At 39.7% G+C, this 22215-nt stretch overlaps 1 protein-coding gene across 1 annotated transcript in view; it reads left to right on the top strand.

Moving 5' to 3' along the window:
• Positions 1 to 22215, top strand: part of LOC126247996 (kinesin-like protein KIF3A) — a 110967-nt gene that overhangs the window by 42895 nt on the left and 45857 nt on the right. The window contains exon 9 of the mRNA XM_049948578.1: positions 9202 to 9308. Within this exon, the coding sequence (XP_049804535.1) occupies positions 9202 to 9308 (107 nt within the window). The remainder of the gene's footprint in view (positions 1 to 9201; positions 9309 to 22215) is intronic.

The raw sequence follows: 22215 nt of genomic DNA on the forward strand, positions 1-22215 counted from the left end.
AAAGGGGACCGAACCATACAAGCCGAGCGGAGTAAAGCCGAACGAGTGAACGCCAAACGCTGTCGATTTATGTGGTTGATTGGGTTTGCGAATGATCAGCGTTGTTATAATTACTAGGGAAATCCATGGATTCAGACTACCAGACTGGAAATAAACGACTAATAGGAATAACAGGTAAGAAAGATTACGTATTATCATCTCGGTGTATCCAGGAAAATGACATTTTTGGCCAGATCGCTACACTAGTAAGGGCCAGTTGTACAGTCCCCGTCTAGCAGCCGCTTAAGTTCTATTCTGGAAGTAGTGCGGAAAATGGTTTGTAGGAACTTTTCTGACAGCTATCCATTAATCGCCTTGTAGAACAATGAAGTTTTTTTGTCGGTTTGCTAAAGAAATTTGGCTTTTATTAATCTTTTATGCTGAGGCAGTCAACGTGTTTGAAACAAAGTGTTTAGTTCCACACGGTTGGCTAATTTCAACTGCTCACTGCATTTCAAGTGCACGTTTTGAACTTCTAGCACATATGGCATTATGCCATAATAAAGAACCAAACATGATATAATACAGTACTGGTGCTCCAAGAAAATTTACATCCCGAAAACCAAACTGAAAAGCTCAATATCAGGTCAAGGCCTACTTCATTGGGAATCAGGACATATGAATGTGCACTTTAAGCCGAATTATGCATTTTAGTATGGTTCACGAAATTCCGATGCTCTTGGAGTATCCTCAGATGTCTTTTTTGTTTTGTGATATAATGTAACAGCTTTTAATGTTTTACACGTACAAACTTACGGGCTTCCTGCGTCATAGCGGCTGCCAAAGTGCGGTGGCTCCTGTTATCTGGCACACACAGAATAACATACTGCTAAGGGAGGGGGATAAGGTAATAAATGATCCAAAACACGTAGCAAACAATGTAAACGAGCATTTTTCAACTATTGCAGAGAAGTTACAGCAAAAATTCCGCAAAAGAAATATAACACCTGTAAATAATGTTGCACTAAATACAATGATGTTACTTCCAGTCACAGAGAATGAAGTCAATAAAACTGTTCAAACACTAAAAAATAAGAAGTCAGTAGGCTTAGATGAAGTACCAATATGTGTGTACTGAAACAGTGAATAGAGATTAAACAAGGCCCCTTAACAAATATAATAAATGAATCCTTCACATCAGAGACATTTCCAGAACAGTTAAAACAGGCAAGAGTTGTACCTTTGCTCAAGAAAGGTAATGCAGAAGACATAGAAAATTATCAGCCCATTTCCCTGCTGTCACCATTCTCAAAAATAATAGAAGCAATTATGAAAGACAAATTAATGAATTACAATCTTTTAAGTCAGGGCTTAACAACTGGCCGGTTTTGAGCGCGAGTGCTCGCGTCTGCTCAGGCACGTGCTCGCAAGCAGGTGCAAGGTCGCGGAATAGGGAGGGAGGGGAAATGTGCGCGCACGTTTGAATAGGGCCGCAGCATGCCTATTGAATTCGCGCCGACTGTGTAACGTTTAAAGTACTACGATCAGCTCTAACAGCCACTTCGCTGGTTACTAATCATGTCAAGTCGCCGTTGTGTAACCCCAACCATGCTTTCGCAGTTCAACCCCCATTGGGAGGAATTGCATCTGTTTACAGAAAAAGATGGTATTGCAAAATGTTTAGTATGTCACAAAATGCTGAATTCTTTTAGGAAATTTAATTTGCAGTGACATTATGTCGTACCACGCGAAAGACTACAGAAGTGGAAAATGTGATGGACCAGATCGTGCACAGGACGTTATTAAACTTAAAAGGAAGCTATCCGAAGATGATCTGGACGACGAAGAAAAATCAACTGAGGCAGCTCTCAGAGCGAGTTACAAAATTGCTTTGCTTTTAGCAAAATCCCAGTGCCCCTTCACTAATGACGATTTAATAAAAGAATGTTTGGTAGTTGCAGCGGAACATTTGTGTCCATCTCAAGTGGAACAGTTTCGGATTCTGCCGTTATCTAACATGACCATTATGCGTCTCATACAGGGCATGGCAGACGACGTCCAGAGCCAGCTTGCAAATATCTGTAAAGATTTTATGGCGTATTCTCTAGCTCTGGACGAAAGTGTTGATATCACTGGAACACCGCAGCTTGCCATATTTATTAGAGGTGTTAATAGAGATCTTCAGGTGAGGGAGGATCTCCTCGATGTAGTAGCCATGAAGAACACTACAACCGGAGGTGATATTTTAAGTAGTGTTGAAGAAAGTGTTGAAAATATAGGATTGTTGTGGAATTCTTTAGTTTCAGTGTCTACAGACGGTGAACTAGCAATGACAGGGAAAAAAAATCAGGTTTCGTTGCGCTTTTGAAGGAGAAAATGCAAAAACCGACCATGCTGAATGAAATAAGGGGCGTTCACTGTGTGAGCCACCAGGAAAACATATGTGCAAAGAGTATCACTCTAAAAAATGTGATGAGTGTTGTTGTTCGTACAACCAATTATGTAAGGAAGCATGGGCTACAACACAGGCAATTTAAAAGCTTTCTTGAGGAAGTAGAAAGCCAGTATGGTATCCTGCCTTATTACAGCGAGGTCCGCTGGCTTAGTCGTGGCAAATTATTAAATAAATTTTTTTGCCTATTAGATGAGATAAATATGTTCATGGAAATAAATAACATGTGTGTTCCTGAATTGAAAGAGCCATCATGAAAATGTGATCTCGCGTTCTTAGCAGATTTAACTAGCCATCTGAATGCTTTGAACATTTCACTACAAGGTAAAGATCTGCTAATTACTCATTTCATAGATCGAATACGAGCTTTTAAAATGAAATTGACACTTTGGGCGAGTCAGCTGGAAACAGGAAATACAGCTCATTTTCCTAAATTATCATCCATGCAAGATTTTCACAAAGACTGTGAACGTTATCCACATAGTTTAGTTGTCCTTAAGGAAGAATTTGATAAACGCTTTCAAGATCTGACAGCACTAGACAGTGATGTTGATCTGTTCTCCTCTCCATATTCAGCGAATATTGAAGAGATTGGTCCTGAGCTGCAACTAGAAATTATTGACCTGCAGTGTGACAGAGAATACAGGGAACAAGAAAAATATTTTGGAATTCTACAGACACTTCCCTCAGGATAGATTTCCTCGTTTGCACAAACTGGCGGCTACAATAATATCAATGTTCGGTTCCACGTATGTTTGTGAACAACTGTTCTCTGCAATGAAATGTAACAAGATGCGCCTGAGAAACGCATTGTCTGATCGAAATTTAAATTGCACGCTGGGCCTGCAATGCACAAGAACAATTACTCCGAACATAGACGCAGTTGTAAAAGGAAAAAAGTACAAGATAACCGAGAATCCCACTCTTCAGTGACACCTTTTACTGTGTAACAGTTCACAAATTAATACGAATGTAGACGCATACACATAAGCTAATAAAATTATGTGGCACGTGTACATTCTCCTTTATCTGTTTCATTTGTCGCAGTAATAATTTGTGAGTGATATCCCTGCAGGTGGCCGTGGATCTACATTGACTGCAGCTGTTGTGTGCCCCACATGATCTCCCCACTCTCAGCTCTGGTCCGGTAGTGGGGGTAGCGTGCTCACGCTGCTCCGTGCTCACGCCTTGCTGCTCACAGCTTGCTCCGCGAGCATGTACCGTATTTACTCGAATCTAAGCTGCACTTTTTTTCTGGTTTTTGTAATCCAAAAAACCGCCTGCAGCTTAGAATCGAGTGCAAAGCAAGCGGAAGTTCTGAAAAATGTTGGTGGGTGCCGCCACAACTAACTTCTGCCGTCGAATATATGTAGCGCTACACAGGCATGCTTTGTAGGCACAAAGATAAATACTGGCAGCAAATCCTCTGCGTCAGTAAATAAATTAAAAAAAAAAAGTTGGAAGACGAGCTTTTGTTCTCCGCCCCGAGCTTCGATTACTGCATTTTCATACATTATCCAACGATGTAAATACAAATTCCATATTGTTCATCACGAATGTAGCAGCATTTCATGTACTACGAAAATCCGATTGGCAGGACTGTTTGGGATGTTTGTCAATACGGCCAACTGTACGTTCTGAAATAAAATAAATAAATAGGAACTTCTATAAATTGTGAATCACATGCAGTATTCTCTTCACCATAAGAATAATACGAATATAAACATTTTGCCATGTATTGTTTCGTGTTTGCTGCTATCTCATTTAAATCGTGTCTGCCTAATAAACTACGAAACTAGAGTGAGACAACAGCAAACACGGAAGAATATACATATCATGTCATGTTTATATTCATATTATTCTTATGCCTAATAGTGATACGGCAATTGACTAGATTTTTAAATCTAAGATGACTCTAATTTCTGTGCAGAATGTAATGTACTAAAGAGGCGCCTGCAAAGATTTTCAAACGGAGAAAAATTTTCGCTAAACTCTCGTTCAGAACATCTTCTATCACACGCAGTGTATTATTTGGTTCTTGTTGAACATTATCAAAGAAAGCAGCAGTGTAAGTAACAACAAATAGCAGTGTCTCTTGCCATTGTTTCGTTAAGGAGACGATTCCTCTTCTTTTTTTTAAAAAAAAAAAAAAAAAAAAAAAAAAAAAGCTGCGGTGGTGCGCACAAAAGCAAGCCATGCCGCGAGCGGCGACAGGCGGTAAACATGCACAATCAGAATGCGACAAACAATGCATGACACAGTACAGTAATGCATTTTCAGCTTAGAGTGACGTAAACACCTATAATAAAGAAAGTGGCGCTTATCAGATGAAAGAAAAATAAGCAATCAATTCAAACCAGACAAAACACGTGAAAAAGGAAGGGTACCCGTATAAATACGGACGGAGCACCTGACGCATAGCAATGACTACCTGGTAAAGCTTAACTGCTAAGGTTACGACTCGAACTAAACTACTGTAACTGTATCGTCATTCATTCGACCAAAATTGTGTCTCATATTACAATGGACCAACTTTGTTTCGATTTGGAGATGCGGCCTAAAACTTTTCTCTCCCCTTGAATTTCGAGTCTCAAATTTTAGGTGCTGCTTAGATTCGGGAAAATTTTTTTCCTTGATTTTGAGTCTCATTTCTCAGGTGCGGCTTAGATTCGAGTGCGGCTTAGATTCGAGTAAATACGGTATGTTGTGAAGCCCTGTTTTAAGTGAATCACAGTTTGGTTTCTGAAGTGGCAAAAATACAGGTCAGCCATAGTATAATTCACATAGTTTGTACTTGATGCTCTTGACAAAGATGAGTGTGAGTATAATTCACATAGTTTGTACTTGATGCTCTTGACAAAGATGAGTGTGTCACAGGCACATTTTTGGATCTTTCTAAGGCCTTTGATAAGTTGAACACAAGATTCTATTAAATAAATTAGAAGCATTAGGAATAAGAGAGGTAGCTAATGACTGGCTTCGATCATACTTAGCAGATAGGGCACAAAGAGTAGAGATAACACATACTGCAAATAGATCTAAACATTTAGTAAAACACTTAGAACCAAAGGGGTTCTGCAACATAGCATATTATGACCAATACTATTCCTGATATACATCAATGACTTTCCCAGTAGTATTACTCATGATGAAAAAATTCTCTTCGCTGATGACAGCAATATTATAGTCACTGAGAAAACATGAGAACTCCTTGCAGAGAAAGCAAATGAAGCTCGCAAGGAAGTTTACAATTCGTCAGTAAGCAATAAAGTGACATTGAACATAAAGAAATCTTATGCCATAAATGTCAGTTTGAAGAGGGAAAATGACAATGTTAAATTAAATGTAGCTGGCACCTCTATAGACTGTGTTACAAATGCAGAATTTCTTGGAATGAATATTAATTCTCAGTTGAAGTGGTGTGAACACACACAAGTTCTTGCAAACAAAATGTCATCAGAATGTTATGCCTTTCGAATCCTATCATCAGTGTGTAACATGCAGTGTCTTTTAGTTACATACCATTCATATGTACACTCAGCTCTTAGCTATGGCATTCTTTTTTGGGGAACAAATGCACAAAATATGAACACAATTTTCAAACTCCAGAAAAGAGCCATAACCAAAAATGGTAGTCAAGCTCATTGTAAAGATCTGTTCAAAACACTGGGGATTTTAACTGCTCCATGAGAATACATTTACCAATCAGTTGTACACATCAAAAATAACATTGGTAATTACTGCACAAACAGTTCTGTCCATGACCATGGAACAAGAGCTAGACTCAACTTACATTATCCAAGAAAAAATAAACATAAAACTCAAAACAGCATTGTCTACCAAGGAATAAAACTGTACAATAAATTACCAAAAGAGATAAAAGAAATTTCAAAAATACACTTATTTAAAAAGGCAGCTAAAAGTACTTGTTATGAAATACATTTTATATTTTGAAGGATTGCTAGGATAAAACAGAGTAGGGGTTTGGTAAAAAAAAAGTTATACAAATAATTAATAATAATGATTATAAAACATCCAACATTCCACATAACACCTTCACACTGTGTTTTTTCCTTATTTTTTCCTTTTATAGAAAAACTTACCCCCAAGCTATGCATTGCACAGTACTAACACATCTTCCTCTTTCTGAGCTCAGCATCTCACTCATTATAGAGCGATGCTGACTCAGTTTTTCAGGATAGCAAATGGGTAGTCGTGGTACAGAAAATGACCCAGAGATCACCACTTTGTGTGTGTGTGTGTGTGTGTGTGTGTGTGTGTGTGTGTGTGTGTGTGTGTGTGAGTGTGGTGAGTGAAGTGTTATGAAATAATGTGTGTATAGTGTGTGCAGTGACTGATAGTGAGATATGAATGAACAGTGTGACATTACATTATTTAATAAGTTATTTGTAAAAAGGGTATTGTATACCAGGAGTAAATCTAATGATTGTCTCTAACTAAAAGTATGTAAATGTATGTGTATACGAATTAGCTTATTTTAAATTGGTCTAAACTTGTAAATACTTTGACATGTCCTATATCCCTGTAAAAAGAGATCTACAGATGAATAAAGCTGCTACTACTACTACTACTACTACACCTACACACCCTGGCCCCCTAGATTACCATATTTACTCGAATTTAAGCCGCACTCGAATCTAAGCCGCACCTGAAAAATGAGACTCGAAATCGAGGAAAAAAAATTTTCCCGAATCTAAGCCGCACCTGAAATCTGAGACTCGAAATTCAAGGGGAGAGAAAAGTTTTAGGCCGCACTTCCAAATCGAAACAAAGTTGGTCCATTGTAATATGAGACACAATTTAGGTTGAATGAATGACGATACAGCTGTAGTAATTTGGTTCAAGTCGTAAGCTTTACCAGGTAGCCGTTGTTATGCTTCAGGCGCTCAGTCCGTATTTATATGGGTACCCTTCCTTTTTCACGTGCTTCGTCTGGTTTGAATTGATTACTTATTTTTCTTTGATCTGACAAGTGCAGTTCTCTTTGTTATAGGTGTTTCCGTCACTCAGAGCTGAAAATGCATTACTGTACTGTGTCGTGCATTGTTTGTCGCATTCTGAAAATGAGGGTTTACGGCCTGTCGCCGCTCACGGCATGGCTTGCTTTTGTGCACGCTACCGCCGCTTACAATTAAAAAAAAACAAAGAGAGGAATCGTCTCATTAGCGAAACAATGGCAAGAGACTGCTATTCGTTGCTACGTACACTGCTGCTTTCTTTGATAATGATCAACAAGAACCAAATAATAGACTGCGTATGATAGAAGATGTTCTGAACGAGAATTTAGCGAAAATTTTTTCCTTTTGAAAATCTTTGCAGACTCCTCTTTAGTACATTACATTATGCACAGAAATTAGAGTCATCTTAGATTTAAAAATCTAATCAATTGCCGTGCTTCATTTCTGACTGTATCGCTATTAGGCATAAGAATAATACGAATATAAACATGACATGGTATGTATATTCTTCCGCGTCTGCTGTTGTCTCACTCTAGTTTCGTAGTTTATTTAGGCGGACAGTATTTAAATGAGATAGCAGCAAACACGAAAGAATACATGTCAAAATGTTTATATTCGTATTATTCTTATGGTGAAGAGAATATTGCATGTGATTCACAATTCATAAAAGTTCTTATTAGCAACCATTTCTTCTCACAGTTAGGAAAAAATTCAGAAAGCAGAGCTGGCCATATTTACAAATATCCCAAACAGTCTTGCCAGTCGGATTTTCGTAGTACATTGAAATGCTGCTACGTTCAAAGAGGAACAATACGGAATTTGTATTTACTTCGTTGGATAATGTATGAAAATGCAGTGGTCGAAACTCGGGGCGGAGAAAAAAAAGCTCGTCTTCCACCTTTTTTTTTATTTATTTACTGACGCAGAGGTTTTGGTGCTAATATTTGTCTTTGTGCCTGCGAAGCATGCCTGCATAGCGCTACATATATTCGACGACAGAAGTTAGTTGTGGCGGCACCTACCAACATTTTTCAGAACTTCCGCTTACTTTGCACTCGATTCTAAGCCGCAGGCGGTTTTTTGGATTACAAAAACCGGAAAAAAAATGCGGCTTAGATTCGAGTAAATACGGTACCAGATTTATCCGTTTGTGATTTTTTTTCTTGTGGGGCTACCTCAAAAGCAAAGTCTACATGACTGAACCAAGAGCCCTTGATGAGTTAAAACGGAGAATTCAGGATGCAATTCACAGTATCCCAGCTGAGATGTTGCAGCGGTCAATGAGGAATCTCAACAGCAGATTTCATGAAAGTATTCATACAAGAGGACGCCATCTAAAGGATGTAATTCTTAAAAAATGATAAATGCCATCAGTGTTTCGTAAATGGCAAAGTTGTAAGATTTCAATTACTATGAATGCAATTTCTTTCCTTCATCACTTCTAGTTTTATTGGATTGTGGAAATGTTCCCATTTTTCTGTGTCGCCCTGTATTTACTTTCAATAAAAGATTATTCCAAATCTGACTTATGAGTATTTCTAACATTTCTGGTTCCAGTTTGCATTTATTCCTCAAAATCTCTAATGTCCAGAAACGTTCGAGCGATAGTCTATCTGTGGTATCACCTGAGTTTGAGTGTGAGTGATGAACAATTTGTGCATTTTAAGTGCAAAAAAAGTTTTCTTGTATCTGAGGTGCAGTATGTGAATTTATTTGTTAACAGAATTGAATATATAGTAAATGGTAAATGCTGAATTACATTTCTGAATCATATGTACTTTATCATTACAGACAAGTGTTGAGACAGAAGTTAATGTACCAGAGGAGGTGGGAAATGTTGATAGAGACAAGTTGGCCGAGGAGGAAGAAAAACATGAACTGGAGTTGAAGAAAGCCCAGTAAGTAAACAAAATGTGTTTATCATATCATTTCCTTCTCACTCTAGGTTACAGTGAGAAATTGGTTACAATACTTAATGACAGTCTTGAGCAGTTTATTTTTTATCTTCATAAGTGAAGGCATTGATACAAGTGGTACTTTATGCACACCAGCTGCAATGAAAGATGTTTGTGACCTCATTAATACACAACATTGTTTGATGATAATCAATGGAAAATTCAGGATGGGATTCAGTTATGTGCAATAAATAAATCACTATTCACCAAGTAGAAGAGACACTTAAGAACAAATATGCTTGTGCCTTTCTCTTGTTTTACTTATGTAAATCTATGTGCCTGCTTGATATAGTGACCTCAAATTATTCTGATACAGTATACAATTAAAGGGTATTCTATTGACAGGGATAGCAAAACACACGTTTTGAGGTTACTTTGGATAAATATCCTTGAACTGTAAGTGACCCCACATTAATTAGAGGTCCCTCTATTGGTTTGGGAAATAAAATAGCATTATAAATATAATTTTACTTTTAATGAGAACCCAAATGAGGTATTCAGTTGGCACTGGATGTTCATGAGATATTTCATGAATGGACGCTGTTTAGGTTGATTCCACCAACATGTCATGAAAACAAAATAAAAAATTAAAAGCCACTAGTGACTTCTGAAGAGATGTTCAGTGCAAAATGGATGTTACAGTGATTTATTTCATAGGAAGTGCAAAGGATTCTGCTCTCGCCCTATATGGCGCATGTCACAGTAGATGTGCAATTCCACCTTATTTATATGATATGTGAACACCCCATTTTGTGCAGAGGTGGGGGGGGGGGGGGATATTGTCGAGTACCCATCTGCTTTCATTCTCCTCTTGAAAACACATGCAACAATTGTCCAAAAGAACTGCATTGGCTAGTTTTGTCATCTTGTTGAACTTAATGCCTAAAAACACACTGGCCAGTTGTTGGTATAGACCTGTAGGAAACTTGAGTTACAGCAGACTACTCTCGTAGTCTCTGGCATTACCAAAGCTACTACAAAATTTGAGCTTACTCGGGGATGGAATAGCGTAGGGTTTGTATGCTGGTTCAGGAGACCAATTTTACTGAGGCTATAATTGACCTTACTCAGCTCCCCACCTGTTCATCTTCTGTGGTGATTTTAGTGCACACCGTGTGCTTTGTAGCTCTGCAACTACCTGTCTCAGGGTACAGCAATTGAGAGGCTCCTCGTGTCATCGTGTGCATATTTGCTAAATACGGAACAGAGCATGCACTTCTGCACTGCAACTGGGGACCATTCTCTGCGATCAATCTCGTACTTTGCTCTCCAGCCCTCGATCACCCACGGCTCAATGGGAGTGATCAACGACTTGCATGGAAGTGATCACTTCCCGATCTGGATTCACCTGCCAGATAGAATATAACCCAAAAGGAAACCAATGTGTTGGGTGCCCAGTAGAGCAGACTGGACACTTTACAGGTAGCCAACCCAGTTTGAACATCATGTCAGTGCTGAGGAATGGGTGGATCATGTTACCAAAATGATCCACCGCACTGCTACAGCGTCCATTCCACAGTCCTCGGGGCAGTTGAAGAGGCAGCCCGTCCCTTGTTGGAGTGATGAATGCCACTCGGCAATCAGAACTAGGCATGTGGCTCTGCATAGGTTCAAATGCCAGCCAACTGCAGGGAATCCTGCAGCCTTTTGGGTGGTGAGAGCAAAGTGTCACCAGATTATTCAAGAGAGCAAGAAGAGGTCACGACAATAGTTCCTGAACACCATTAATTGTTCCACGAAGAGTTCTGTTGTGTGGGAAACCATCAGGAGAATTTCTGGGAGAGGAGGGAGGTGCCCCATGGCTGTTGTAGTAGGGAACGGCACAGCACTCTCCAGACCTACCTGTGAGACATTACCCAGATGATGGTGGCCTGTTTTGCCACAGTTACTTCAACCACTAGTTAGGATCTAGGTTTCCAGTGCCATATTGTGGTTGCTGGTCCTTTCTGTCACCATGGTATTTTTGATACGAGTCGGTGATATCCTGTCTTATCACTTTGAGCAGGAGAACTGTGTTCCTCAAGGTAGTGTTTTAAATGTGACTGTTTTTGCCATAGCTATTAATAACATTACGTCAGTATTGAAAACTCCTGTCCAGTGTTCTTTGTTTGTGGATGACTTCTCTGTGTTTTGTTTGCTCTTCTTAAAGCCTTGCAATGACAAACGTGTCAGTTGCAAATAATTCTTCGAGGTTTGGATGAATGGGAGGAACACTGTTCTTAATTTTAAAGATGCAGTGAGGTTTCTGGGCCTCATATTTGACTGTAAACTTACATATTTGCCACATCTTAAGGACCTGAAAAAACTTGTCCCATAAGTCTCCAAGTATTTTAAAATGCCTTAGTCACAGTACATGGGGAGCAGACAGGACTTACAGCATTTGTGTGCTCTTGGCTAGATTATGGGTGCACAGTGTATGAGTCTGCAAGACCCTCTTATTTAAAGATGTTGGATATGGTGCACCATGAAGGGATTTGGTTGGCCACTGGGACATTCAGAACAATGCCTATACCAAGCCTCTGTGTAGAGGCTGGTGAACCGCCACTTCCCATCAGGTGATGGCTACTTGCAGTACGCCAGGTATATAAAACACTGTCCGTACTGTACACACCCACGTACCATACTGTTGCTCGACCTCCAACGGAAAGGCTTTTTTGCAATGGACAATGAGGCCCTATGGGATTCACACACAGGATTGCCTTTCAGAGATGGGTGTGGCTGGACATAATGTTTTACATCATGGTTGGAGAAGATTTCCACCCTGTCTCCTCCGGACGTCCAGACTTATTTTAGACTTGACCAATTTTAAGAAAGATAGTACACCATATTTTACATTTCAGTGTCTGTGTTTTAACATTTTAGATACGCATCACAGTTTCACGGTAGTAGCTCCAAACAAGGGAATGCCCGCCTGTCGTGTTCCCTGACCAAGCCACCAGGATTAGCCTTCGTGATGAGTATACTGTTTTCTCAGTGGAGCTCCATGCGATCCTGAAGGCACTGGAGCAGATGTGACATATTCAGGACAAATGGTTTCCCATCTGCTCAGATTCTCTTAGTACCTTACAATTGTTTCAGAATCTTTACCCAGCTGAGGGGTTGGCCCAGCTGATAACTGACCAACTATACTTGCTCCAGTGGCAGGGAAAGCAGGTGTTATTCTGCTGGGTGCCAGGTCATGTAGGGATACAGGGCAATGAACAGGCCAATGGGGCTGCCAAGGAGGTGTTGAGAGGACAGGATGTGGCACAATGTCATGTTCCCATGCAGGCTGTTGTTACTGCACTACACAGGAAGTTCATGTAGTAGTGGGATGAGGGATGGCTGATATTAACAGATAATAAACTGCAGTTGGTGAAGTCAGCTATCCAGTTGTGGCATTCCTCTTGCCAGTTGCTCAGGCTGTATGAAGTGTCCCCTCACACGTCTTTGAATTGGGCACTGCCCTCTTACACATGGCTTTTTACTACAGCGATAGGATGCCCTGTTTTGTGATGCATGTGGTGTGCAAATCTCTGTATGCCATATTTTAACAGAGTGTATTTTATACTATGGTGCAGAGACGGAAGCAAATATTGATGGGGATCTGCCCTCTGTTTTAGCTGATGATAAGATGAGTGTGACTAAGGTTTTAAAGTTTTTTGATGTGTCTGGAAACTGTACTAAGGTTTTGGGTTGGAAGTTTTAGTGTATTGTAGAGTGGCTGGTTCCTCCTTTTTTTATTCTTGCAATCAGCCAGCCACACCCATCTGCTATATTGTTTAACTCCTTATTTCACTTTCTTCCTGTTTAGTTAATGTTATAATATTGATGCGATATATCATTCCGTGCTTCTGTATGGGTACGCACATAGTTTTCCATCTTTTATTACCTTTATTGTATGTGCTTTTTTATACTCCTGTTTAGTGTATGTTACTGATACTCATCTCAGACAGTTTTTGCACGTGCGCTGAAGACCTTGCTTCTGTGTGCCCATACCAACATATCCGTCCCATCTACCCCGACGGCATCTAGCTGCCATACCCTCTCTTCATCTCATACCCATATGCACCCACAAGCAATGCTTTATGGTTCCCCACCTCTACCCTGCTATCACTTCCCCTCCCCGCCCCAGTATCCTCCTTGCCCCCACCACCCAGATTTGCTTCAACGTGCAGCTTCTCACAGTCTGGCCTCGGCAACCAGAGACAGTAGTCAGGTGTGTGTGTGTGTGTGTGTGTGTGTGTGTGTGTGTGTGTGTGTGTGTGTGTGTTGTCTAATTCGGAAGAAAGCCTTTTTGGCTGAAAGCTTACTTGTTTGACAGTCTTTTTGTTGTGTGTATCTGCAACTCAACATCTCCGCTGTATGGTGAGTAGCAATCTATTCTTTTCATAATGTTGTCATTATTCCATCCTGAATTTTCCATTTTTTTAAATTTTTTAACTTTGTTCTTTGTGTTTTAAACTGCAGATTGCATACTTATTTTAGCCCAATACTAAGTGCTTTCTCACTTACTGAACTGTTGATGTATAGCACCGGTTGTCTCCTATCTACTTATTGGAAATGGTTTTTGTGACAGCAACTGCTTTACAATTATTATTCCCGTGCCACACCGGTACCCTTAAGAACACTTTCCTCATTGAAATATAAAAAACACCAAATGGAATGGCTTCACCATTTCTTTAAACCCTGGTTTCCCACTGCAGAAATGAAGTTATCCTCCAACAACATTACAAGCAATAGAAGTAATGATCCAGCTCTCTTCAGGTCCACACCACAGAAACTTGTAATGTGCTGGAACTGTGAAACAGCCATGGCCAGTAAATATTGCAGATGGACAGTTGAACAACATAACGGTACACTGAGGGATACACTTATTGCCTTCAAAAGATTCTGTGAGTCCTGCTGTCTAAACACAAAAAAAGGAGTATTGATAATGATTTGTGACCACTACTGGCACCTATTCCTCCACCTCTCGGGTACGAGTCAAACTGCGCAGTGTTTACAGGTACCAATCATCCTCTGGTATTCTGACATCTATCAGGATGGCATAATTCTATCTAACCCTTCCATTGTCACTGAACAACTAGCAACTCACCTTGCCCAATCCTCCGCACCTGAAATTTACCCTTCCACCTCCATAAAATGTGAGTAAAGAGTATTTATCGATCCTTAGATTCTCAACTCTCGGACGCATGCAACAAAATGGAACTGCTCAGCACAGCACCTTGAGCAGTGCTGCAACACAGCACCAGACAGACCCTGATAGCATGCGTAACCAGGTACTACAGCGTTTAACTTTAGTATACAAACATCATATTCTTGCTCTGTTTTATCACGTCTGATGTGAGGATGAGTTTCCACTCTATTGTTCATGCCATGTAGGAAGGCGGCCCAATTTTCAGCCCTTTCTGCGCATCTCCCTCCACTAGCCACTGGCAGCCAATAATATTCATTCTCTTTTCAAGCAGCTAGCAGCAATTTACAGCTAGAGAGCAAAAATCTCACTCCTACATGCTGCACTGTTGCTGTCCTTTGCAACAACTGAATTATTCATTCAACTGTCCCTTCTCTCCCCCCCCCCCCCCACCCCACCCCACCCCACCCCCACCCCACCCCACCCCCACCCTTGCAGCAGTTTAGCTGTGAATGCGGATCTGTAAATGTTTAAGTGTGAGAATTGTAAATGAAAGTGTCAGAGCTGTAGGAACCGTAGAAAAAGTTGGTTTCGTGTCACCTGGAAAGCATTGAAATCGCGAGGAACCTGTAACAGAAATGGATGGTTTCGACAATGATGTTTTAAACTGCTCCATGTGAATGATGAATGCCTGACATCACAAAATTGTGTTACAGTTATGCAGGAGAAAATTGTCTTCAATGGTAAGCATTTCGTCAATGTAAAGAATTTTAAAAGGCGTTGGTTCCAGATATGTTAAGAAGAGAGTTTTTAGTTCAAAGAAGTGACATAGGTGCAGCACAAACTACATCCCATATAAAGATTCATGATACAAGAGAAGGAGGTAGTTCAACAGTGTATTACTTTAATGAAACATGGGTCAGATAGAATCATTCCAGGACGATCTGCTGGAAAATGAGTGATGGTACTGGCAGTTTTAATGTTCTCATAGGAATTTGTTCTCAAATAATCATTCTGCACGCTGACTCTTCTTCTGGTTTTGTTTCTGAGAATAAACTTGTATTTACGTTTAAGAAAAATGGCAGTGACTTTCATTCAGAAATGAACGCTGTCCGTTTCATGATGTGATTCACAATTCTTGTCATACCTTGCTTTGAAGTCGGTCATTGCCAGTTATAATTCAACTGTTACAGAGAAAACGCCAAGTACAAACACCGAAAAATGGAATTTTTCCCTGGCTTCAGAATAAAAATATAAAGCACAGTATAAACCAGGCTCATGCTGATCTCCTGCAGCTCGTTAATTTGTACATGTCATGTGACAGAACATACAAACTTGGCTTCCTTTGCACATGAATGGGGTCACACAGATTTGCGTTTATCCACATGTCACTGTCAGTGTAGCCCCATGGAATTAATTTGGGCAAAGTGTTAAGGCTATGTGGGAGAAAAAAATTAAACATTCAAGATAATCTACACTGAATCGATTGTGCATGAGGCAATAGACAACATCCCACCTCTAGCGTGGACACTGTCTGCGCAGGTTCAGAAAGAAGAATTTGACAGGGAAGTGATGGTGGATTTAAGCCTTCAACTTATCATCGTAAATTTACAATCAGATTCTTCAGAAACAGACTCAAATAGAAGTGACAATGGTATTATGATGTAGACTTTGGGACAAAGTAATAATATTTCTTAGTTTTAAAGAATTGTACTTTAAAAAATGTGTTTATCAACATATCAGTTGCATGCATAATAATGATGATGTTGTATCCTTTGAATTATGCAGACTTCAATGTTCAACATATTGCCCAAGTAGAAGTTAAGCTTCTCCCACCATGTTGTATGCTCTAATAACATGCAAGAATGCAGCTGGATAAATTCTTCAGAAGTCCGATATTTCCACATGTAAATCCCTGTCATTTTCAAGGCATGAATTGGATAAGGCACTAAAATGGCAGTAACTGTTACTTGTCGAGATATCGGTGGTTTTTGATGTCATCGGTCAGCGTTCCCTTTAGTTATTCACAGATGGTGGTTAATTATTTGCTTGTTCAATGGATTATAAATACGGTCTCTCACTGTAAAGTTGAACGAGTTAGTTTACGTTCATAATGCCCATTAACAGTGTGGTGTCACCGCCAGACACCACACTTGCTAGGTGGTAGCTTAAATCGGCCGCAGTCCATTAGTACATGTCGGACCCGCGTGTCGCCACTGTCAGGATCGCAGATCGAGCGCCACCACACGGCAGGTCTCGAGAGACGGACTAGCACTCGCCCCAGTTGTACGACGACGTTGCTAGCGACTACACTGACGAAGCCTTTCTCTCATTTGCCGAGAGACAGTTAGAATAGCCTTCAGCTAAGTTAATGGCTACGACCTAGCAAGGCGCCATTTGTACCATTGCATGTATCTCAAGATAGTCTCACTTGTATCATCAAGAATGCTGTATACCAAAGGACGATATAAAAGTTAAGTGTTCTAGTAGCTACGTTCTTTTCTTTATCACATTCATTACGAATCCTGTTCCAGACTTCGCGCCAGTCGGCGTGTGTGTACGTGTGCCCTTTCGGCTACCCGTCTCTGTGGACTGGCTGCCTTAACAGTCCACTACAAACAGCGAAAAATGTGACAACTTACTGACCATTTTTACGATAGTCTTTTGCATTAGTCTTTTCTATCACTAATTCTTTTTTATGCGCAGTGACTACACTTAACTATAGAGTCTCTGTCTCTGTCTCTCTCTCTCTCTCTCTCTCTCTCTCTCTCTCACACACACACACACACACACACACACACACACACACACACACACAAACACACACACACAAACCTTACACATTTTTAAAAATTTTATTGAGTAGGAGCAGTTGTCAAGCAAATTTAATGATTTCGATTTGTGATTGAAGTTAATTTTGTTGTGAATTAAATTTTTACTTATAATACAGTTCAAATCACAATAAATGATAATTATTGCAAACAGTTTCAATGATCTTATCATTTGGAGAAAAATTGTACTTCACGTATTCACAAAGCTGTGTCAACTGTTCTTAACTCCCGATGCCATGCAGAGTAAATCTGTGGAGCAGTGGACACATTGTCATCAAGATATGAATTAATATTTCTCTCATGATGATTGATTGAAATTGGTTTTAATATTTGCTATTCCCCTCATAGATTTGAACGTATAATAAGATGTACCGTAGGCAAACAAGCCTGACTGTTGGCCGCAGCAATGCAGTTCAGCAACATGGACTTTGTTTGTCCGTTCTCTGCTGCCACGCGTCCACATTTCTCATCCCCCCACACTTCCTTTCTGCTCCACTTCTATGTGTGGAAGTGCCGTTCTATATGATGTGGGCTGTAGCAAATTAAAAGCATAATCATCACAGTTTATAACACGCAAACAGATCTCACCAAGTAGCCTGCTAGTACCCCATTTTGCATACAAATATTTTGTGCAAGTAATGGTTAACATATGACTGATTCGGACTCTAGAGGTGAAGGGACTCTGTTCCAAATTTCTGTGTGGATTTTTGAAGGGCCACTCTACCATCAACCATATGGGAAAATGGAAATGAGGGTTTGGCGTCATTGGCCGGGAGGCCCCTTATGGGGCAGGTCCAGCCGCCTTGGTGCATGTCTCATTACATTCGACGCCACATTGGGCGACCTGTGCACCAGATGGGGATGAAATGATGATGAAGACAACACAACACCCAGTCCCTGAGCGCGGAGAAAATCCCCAACCCAGCCGGGAATCGAACCTGGGCCCGTAGGACGGCAATCCGTCACACTGATCACTCAGCTATCGGGGCAGACATCAACCACATAGTTCACTTGGAGTGAATGTCCGTCACCCACCACTACATCGAATTGTTTTCTTTTCTCATGAAAAACCTGTGACGCTATATAACATAGTCATATATGTACTGCTCTACATGGATGGGGCTGTAGAGGTACCCTCTCAACATTTATCCAGGAGATATTATCTCGTCATTTCTTCCATTTTCAGGTAGGTGCTTCTCACAGTCTATCCCATACAAATGAAAATGGAATCCCACAAGGTTCTGTTTTGAATGTAACCCATTCCCTAATTTCATTTCACAGGCTGATAGAGACCTCAGAACCTACAGTCTTATCTACCTTAGATGTTGATTTTTTTTTTATTTTTTTTTATTCTAACACATGCCTTTGAACTTGAGTTAGCAGAATGCACCACAAGAAAAACCCAAGACTTCTAGTTCACTACTTCCAAAATATGTTTAATTCACTTCTGCCACTATCCACCAGCCCACCAACACCTGGACTGTAGTTTACATAAGGAGTTACTTTAGGTGGAAAGATATACTGTTTTGTAGAACTAGTGTATGATGCTGAATGAACATGGCTGCCTCATGTACACAAGCTTAAATAGAAGTATGGTGTAAAACTTGATCTTTAAAGTCAGTAGTTTCCATGCCTGTGTGTAGCTTAATGGTGGCAGTTTACACCGCGAACTTGTACAGGAAACCAGCATCTTATTTAAATTGCTGTAGTAAAGGAATTATGTGTTGAAAATTGATGGCATTTTCAGCATTGTTAACAATAGACCTTTATTATGTTTAAATACACTTAGGCACTTAAAAAGAACTTTCAATGCGGAATACTTTGAAACAAAATCCTTAATCCCCAGTCTCTTCACATGAGTTTTCAGCTGTTTTTTTCAGAGACACGGTCCAAAATATGTGTGTTCTTTCATGTCTTATCGGTGTCATGAAAAACAGTAAATGCATTGCGCACTGAAATATTTAGTTTCCTTCTCAATATTTTCATGTACAACTTGAAACGCCCTTTTTGTCTGTCCAGAGATACTGTGGCATTGCGCAAGTTCACACTTGTGGCCAAATCCTGAATCCACATACACTTGGCAATGTGAGACATACAAGGTCAGCTGAGGACCATTTTCACAGAAATCAACAAACAAGAAACACATTTTACTGAATTACTTGAACAGTACATATTGCTGATGATGTCTTACAGTATTATATTTCACAAATAAACGCTAGATACACAATACAATAGTGGGGGGGGGGGGGGGGGGTATTTCTATCAGCTTTCAGTCGAAAATTTAAAAAAATGTAAAAATTATGAATTTTTTTCCAAAACTCAGTGTCCACAAATTATTTTGTAGCATTAGTGTTCTAGTTTAATTTAGGCTATTGAACAAATAATAATTTGATAAATTGGTTCATCAAGGTATTGAATTTTTTCCAAAACTGAATGTTTACAGATTATTTTATAGCAGTAGTGTTATACTTTAATTTAAACTAGTGAACAAATAATAATTTGATAAACTGATTCATCAAGGTACTGTATTTGATTATTTCCATTGTCATGTTCATGGAAACACTATAGAGCCTGCTCATAGAACTCTTGTGTAACTTCTGATGAGCCTTCCCATAGAACTCTTGGGTAACTTCTGATGATGTGTCCAAATCTTTCCATTGTATGTTGGTTGACACAAGGTTTCTAGGTTTTATTACAGCTGATCGATCAATGTCCTTGAAACTATCTACTTTAGTTTTCTTCCCTTCAGCAATGATTGGAGAGGAAAAGTGTGTTGTTTCAAGTTTGCAGATGTTTTTTTAAGAACTCTGGCTTCAGACATTTTGAATGGTAGCTTCGTTTTTGGTAATCTGTGAGCAGTGGTCTTGAAACTGTACACATTTCAGTCCTTGGCCAGAACCATACAGGTGCCATTGTGGCTGAGAATCTTGTGATAGTGTAACGGTAAGGTTATGGTTTCAAGTTTTCTCAGCTCCTTTCCAATGGTACCAAATACCCCATCAGGGGGCATGTAACTGTGATCCCAGATCACGAAGTATTGAGCTATTTTGTCGAAAACTAACAATAAATGTCTACCAGGAGCAGTAGATGTTTTGAGTTTAGAAAAGTTTCACAGTTTTGTCTGCAAGATTAGACAGGCAAATAGTATGTTTTATAAAATCCATGTATTGCAATGGATTCATCTCATTTAGAAGTACATGAATACTTATGTAACGCATTTTGTGTTCTACCGAATCGGTACAAACAAGGGCCACCAGCCTTGAGGTACAAACAAGGGTCAGCAGCCTTGCTTTATTCCACAACACAGGATTAAATTTTGCAACTCAAAGGTCAATAATTAAGAGCCCTGTAGCTACCGAACTACTCTCAGGAAAGGTTCTGAGAACTGACCATTGGACTGGGATGTGTTTGTCGTTAATTGTTCTGTAAACCCTATTAAACTAATTATTTGCAATTACTGTTGATAATTACCATAACAACAACTGGTCCAGATAGCTGTGTCTGTTAAATTGCTGCTTCCAGGATGGGGAGTTGTGCTGGTCCCAGAGAGAATCCTTCCAGCAGATTAAAGATTAGGGTTGGTGTGCCAGCCAGCCTGGATGTTGTTTTTTGGCAGTTTCCCACATTCCACTAGATGAATACCAAACTGGTACACAAGTCCTTACTCAGTTACACAATTCATAGACATCTGGAAAACTTCCACTCACTCTACATTAATAACATTACACACAGACAGTCGGGAGGTGCACATGATCCATCCCGCGAGACGGGGGGGGGGGGGGGGGGGGGGGGCAATAGTAGGGTGATCACAGGAAGGGTACCTGGCCATCCTTTAAATGAATCGTGCCCAGTCCCTTAATAACAATGCCAACCCTATGATGATGTGGGCCAAAGACACAAGAAAGAAGAGGAATTATGATAACAAAATGGGAACACATTTCAAAGTCAGCTCAAATTTTCATGGAAATAAATGAAATTTATTGGTATCAGTTAATACTAGCCAAGTCCAATGGCAATGTTTCCCTGCTCTGCTCTGAGGGCTTCTTTCTTTTACCAAACAGGTTTACTCTAATTATTCCACAACTTTCACAGAGAGAAACAGAAAAGTGCCTTAGTAGAATTCAGTGCCCGTACATGAAAATACTGTATTTACTCAATTATAAGATGAGGTTTTCTCCCAAACTTGTCATTTGAAAAATATTTGGTCATCTTATATTCACAGAGTAAACTATTGCTGCTCAGATAAACATTTGTACACTGTTTAATAGATTAATGTATGGGTCGTCTTACATTTACAGATGAAGCTTTCACTATTAAGGTTCCATACAAAATTATTTTTAAGAATTCGTATGTGTAGAGCTTAGCAAATACTATCTTCATTCGAATAGGCTCAAGGTTTCCCAATGCGCAAAAGTGCTTGATACAGGATCGATCCTGTTAGATCAATCATGTGACATTTAACTCGTGATGCTAGTTCAACAGATGGATATGTGAGAAACTGTGAACTAGGCACAACAACAATCTAATCATCTGCTTAAAAAATTGACAGTTTTGTGAAACACAGGAGGAAATAGCATTAAATTCTATCAACCCATGAACTTTTGTTGTATTTGAATAGTTTGCTATAGAAGTTCCCATATGTGTATGGGTACTGTATGCCTACATTTATGCTGCTTTTTAAGTGAAGTTAACATTCAAAGGCAAAGATCGTGTCCTTCAAACACCATTACGCGATTCTGAACCCAATTCAGTATTTTATTTGGTTATGAAAACTAATGATTTGTGAAGTGGATTGCAAATGAAAATTTGGTAGCTATGAAAATTTGGTAGCTGTTCATGTATTAGAATACTGGGAAAAATGATACCAGCTTTTAATCAGCTTTAGAACAAGATTGTGACATTC

This window comes from Schistocerca nitens, chromosome 3 (genome assembly GCF_023898315.1).
Source record: "Schistocerca nitens isolate TAMUIC-IGC-003100 chromosome 3, iqSchNite1.1, whole genome shotgun sequence".
Lineage (NCBI taxonomy): Eukaryota > Metazoa > Arthropoda > Insecta > Orthoptera > Acrididae > Schistocerca > Schistocerca nitens.